Source organism: Hibiscus syriacus, unplaced genomic scaffold, assembly GCF_006381635.1.
Source record: "Hibiscus syriacus cultivar Baekdansim isolate YM2019G1 unplaced genomic scaffold, ASM638163v2 tig00111662_pilon, whole genome shotgun sequence".
NCBI lineage: Eukaryota > Viridiplantae > Streptophyta > Magnoliopsida > Malvales > Malvaceae > Hibiscus > Hibiscus syriacus.
This window is the reverse complement of record NW_024063150.1, coordinates 383864-388391: the sequence shown is the minus strand read 5'-3', so window position 1 is coordinate 388391 and position 4528 is coordinate 383864. Positions and strand designations below refer to the sequence as shown.

General features: G+C 40.2%; 1 protein-coding gene across 1 annotated transcript; it reads right to left on the bottom strand.

Moving 5' to 3' along the window:
• Positions 1 to 657: 657 nt before the first annotated feature.
• On the bottom strand, positions 658 to 3699 carry LOC120167125 (ABC transporter G family member 11-like). The gene is made up of 10 exons (XM_039176227.1): positions 3224 to 3699; positions 2847 to 3136; positions 2513 to 2684; positions 2304 to 2426; positions 2096 to 2224; positions 1817 to 2011; positions 1655 to 1741; positions 1202 to 1582; positions 757 to 1127; positions 658 to 725 (listed from the first exon to the last, which is right to left on the bottom strand). Exons 1-9 carry the CDS (start codon positions 3605 to 3607, stop codon positions 774 to 776), a joined length of 2115 nt encoding a protein of 704 aa, XP_039032158.1. The 5' UTR covers positions 3608 to 3699; the 3' UTR covers positions 658 to 725; positions 757 to 773.
• Between the last annotated feature and the right edge of the window lie 829 nt (positions 3700 to 4528).

The following is a 4528-nucleotide window of genomic DNA, read 5'->3' as shown; positions in this document are numbered from 1 at the left end:
CAGGGGGTTAAACGCTGGCAACTTAGTTTGGTCGGTAGGCTGGAGTGGAAGCTTAATGGTTAGATGATTTGATTTGTTTATTTGGTGATTGATTGTCCATACTTTTTTTTTTTGTATAAAAATTTCAGCATTTATAAAAAAAAATCATCAATAAAAAAATTGTCCCAAGGTGGTGGGAGATTTTGGGGTCCATGTAACAAGGAAGAGCTTCACAAACTCATCTAATCAAATCCTGTTCTGATATATAAATGAATATAGAAAATCTTTGGGATCGGATTTGAAATTTCACTTGAAAAAATGAACAGTGATATTAATAGTTAAAGGAATTATTGTTCTCTTTTTATATCTCAAATTCGAGTAGCCGGGTATGTATGCATTGTCAATAATTACAAAACTTATAAACTACCTTGTATTCACCTCGTACTATTAAAAAAATGGAGTATCATCGTGCATCATAGGTAGGTCCGTAGCTTTTATTGATTTATTTACTCATATAAAATAAAATGAATTAGCATCGGAAGAAACAGCAGATGGCCAGTTTTTTTTTTTTCTTCTTCTGAGGTACTATTTATTGTTCAATGTTTCTCCGGCGAAATACATTTACTAATAACACCATAGCACGGCCTGTGGTAACTTCAAACACATGATGAAAATTGGTAAATATAGTATGTATTGTATAGAACAAGTAAAGCGTACAGACTGTTTCTCAAGAGTGGAAGGTGATGAAGGATCCCTTCAAAGTTGGAGATCTATAGCATGGACAGCCCCAAGTCTTACCTTTTATCCCTTGCATTTGCTCTGTTTGCTACGTAAGTTCTCAACGAAGGTGAGTGCGTGAGACCGTCGGGCGCGACCGTCATATTTTGAGTTCCGTTCTTCTGTAGCATCCTTCTCCTGGCTATCAACCCTCTGATCCAAGGGGTAACATCTTCACTGATCTTTATCATCAAGAAGAAAATGATACGGTAAATGATGATCATGCTGAATATCACACTCAGATCGATCCACTTGGACCGTGTCACATCAATTTGGAATATGTTTTCAAGGATGTATTCGCCCGGGATCTTGGGGAGAATCGGTGATTGATTCTCGAACAGCAAGCCCTTCAGATCATTTTGGTATTGTCCCTGGTGAAACAATGTGGCATTCATGTCAACAATAGTGATAGCGATAATGATAAAGATTTCGTGTGCTACTTCACCTGTAGAGCCCAGAAGTGGAAGCTGATGTAGGACATTGGATAACGCCAGATGATTTTTGGGATGTCATTTGGGAGCCTGAAGAACCCCGAAACAAGCATGAATATTCCCTGTATCCCTGCTCCTATGATGATCCCCATGAGAAAGTTCGGGACGATACTGGCTATGGCCATCATCAAGCTCTCCACCACTGTAACACTCGCGTAAAGGCACAATACGAAGAACAGATAATGTTCGAAGCCCGGGTGAAGGCGGACCATGAAGTAACAAATAGTCCCAGAGATGAAGGTGATCATAATGAGGAAAGGCATAGCTGACAGAGTATTCCCAATAACAAATGCAGTCACACCATAGTGCCCATTTAATCTTTCCCTTTGGAAAACCTACAAAAAAATCAACCGTTTCCGGTCGTCATCCCCGACATGTTTAACCTGCAGTTTATGATCATAGCTCACCTTCATATCCTCTACAAAGGAAGGGAACCCGCCGATCGACATGAATGTGACAAAACCGAAAACAAAAGACGCACATGAACCCCTTGCCTGGTGCACACGGTATAGAGCTGATTAATAAATAAGCACTTATAAGGTTAGCAGTTCGAAAATGTGATACAATACCAGAATCGAGTTGTAGCTGGTTCCGATATCGAGATAAATGGTTCCGATGCAGACAGTGACCACAACATATATCAGCAGTCTCAGCCAATAATACCCGAAGTCCCTCGACATGTTAACGAATGAACGCTTGGTTAAAGTATAAGACTGCATCAAGAAACTAGCTTGACTGCCTCCGGAATCTAGCACGGTTCCTTTCTGCAACATACAGAAACGTAATTCAACCGCCACTCTCAATGGTAACAATCAATGGAATTCGATGCAGGGAGACAAAGCACTTACAACTTTGGATATCCCATCAACCTTTTCCTTTGCAGCATAACATTGCTGAGATGTTCGGTAGAAGTCGATAAGAGTTCGGATTGCTTCAGCTGTGGTTATCTTCTCGAGTGGATCATCGCTTGCCTCGAACTTATTATAAACCAATTCTCAAAATAGATAAGACATTCAAAACAAAATAGGAAGGGAGATTTAAACGAAGGGCCGGTACCCGTAATTTCATGGATCCTTTCAGAGTAGCCTTAACCTTATCAAAGTCAGAATTGATACATCTAAGAAAATGATCAGATGGATTTCTCAAAGCAGGGCATGGAAATCCAGCTTGAGCGAAGAACTGCATTATCATCCACAAATCAACAAAGACTATGTGTAAACGAATCTCCTAATCATGTCGAACTGAAGTGCGGAGCGGATTCTTACCTCGTATGCTTCAGATGCCTGACCAAAATAAACAGTTTTGCCCCCAGAGAGCAAATATAACTGATCAAATAGCTCAAAAACTTCACTACTCGGCTGATGGACCGAAGCTACCACAGTTCGACCATCTCTTGACAGCCCGCGTAACGTCTGCGTAACGAAGAAAGCCGAGGCACTTCCATTTGTATGCAAAGCACGAAACTATCAATGTAGGTTCAATAATGAATCTTGCATTATCTGATACATATTGAGGATATGTACCAAAACAGATCTATAGGAACTCTAATCAAAAAATAACAGTTTACTATATTAGGCAGAGTGACAATAAAAGATAAACCTGTCTAATCCACTTGTCGGTTCATCAAGAAAGAGCAATCTAGGCCTCATCAGGATTTCAAGAGCTATACTGACCCTCCTCTTTTCTCCTCCACTGATCCCACGCAAATGCCAATTCCCGATAACGGTATCCGCGCAGTCTTGGAGTCCCATCTCGATGATAGTACTTTCGACAAGCGCTCGCTTTGCGGACCAAGGCATCTTATTAGGGAGGCGGAGTCGAGCGGAGTACGAAATGTTTTCCCAGACTGTCAGCGTGCCGATCAAGTTGTCATCTTGAGTCACATAGGCCTATTTGGTTCATAACACAGAGTTAAAAAAGATTCAAGACATGAATGATGATGATTGGACTGGAACAAAAAAGTATTCGGTACTCACCGCAGTCCCGAAGGAAAGCTTGGTTTTATGACCATTGAGAAGAATGGTTCCGGAGAGGAAAGTGTTAGACGCCAAGCGACTTGAGAGCGCATCGAGAAGAGTCGATTTGCCGGAGCCGGAAGGTCCCATGAGAGCGGTGAGAGTGCCGGGTTCAGCGTAACCAGTAAGCCCTTCCAGCAGCTTATGTGTCTCGCCATTGTTGAGTGCCACCATGACGGTGAGATCTTTCCAAGTGAGCCTGGCCGACACATCTCCCACGAACTCCGAGTTAGCCTTCTCTCTCCACAATGTCTCGCTCAACGGACTCAGTCCTCCGACCACCATGCCGTTCCCGGCGGGTTTGTTCGCCTCTATCTCCCTCATAACACTACTTGCAGAATCCATGATCACCGGCTGCTAAACAAACTAATAAGCTGTCGAATATAAATGTCGAATGAACTGGTTAGGTTAAGAGAATCCCATGCAAAAAGAAGCCGCCTTGATCCATCAACTTGGCTAGTTGGCTTAAAATCTCTCTCAGTTTTTTCTGTTAAAACTAGGATCTTATTCTTCTTCGAGGGCTGCGGATAAGAAGGTCAGAGTTTGAAGATGGAAATACAGCAAGGAAAAAGAAAAAAAACAAGGGACGGATTGAAAGTAGCCACCTTCTTCTTATCCAACCATTAAATTCATTTCGGTGGTTGTTGGTAGATCAGTAGATGCATTTATTGGGAGCAATTGATCAACGCTTCCTACGCAACAGCTAGATGTTTATGTGTGCCTAGTTGTATGTGTGTTTCAGCGAATACATATTAGTGTTTCCTTGAGCAACCACTAAAAAGATATAGTTTTTAAAAATTAAATTAGTGTTTCCTTTTACTTATTTATTTTACATAATTTCCTGTTCCATTAATTTTTAACAATATTACTATACGCATCAAATATATTTGTATTTTTTTTAACTTTTATGTTGAATTTTGATATTAATAGAAATTTTGATATTTTTAAAATTCAATGTAATTAAAAAAATATTGATTTCTTTGAGTATGATACTTGACACCAATACTAGAGGTAGGGGTGTTGGCTAGTTGATTTGTCGCAGGGCTGGTTTTGGGCCTGTGCAGGCTGCCCAACCGCATAGGGCCCAATATTTGAAAGGGCCTCCAAAATTTTTTAAATCTTTTGTATATATGTGTATTTAGGATGTTTGGTCCAAGAATTTTCAAGTACAAGGCTTATTTTACTGTTATGGTATAGGGCCACCAAATTTTAAAATATTAGTGAATTTCTTTATATATCTAATATTTTAATATATCTAATATTTTA

Excerpts from the sequence above, each read along its gene's own strand:
- LOC120167125 (XM_039176227.1), bottom strand. The coding sequence starts at position 3,607 with ATGGATTCTGCAAGTAGTGTTATGAGGGAGATAGAGGCGAACAAACCC. Across the intron at positions 3,137-3,223 it reads AGCTTTCCTTCGGGACTGCG|GCCTATGTGACTCAAGATGA; the intron begins GTGAGTACCGAA and ends TGAACCAAATAG. Across the intron at positions 1,583-1,654 it reads CCTTTGTAGAGGATATGAAG|GTTTTCCAAAGGGAAAGATT; the intron begins GTGAGCTATGAT and ends ATTTTTTTGTAG.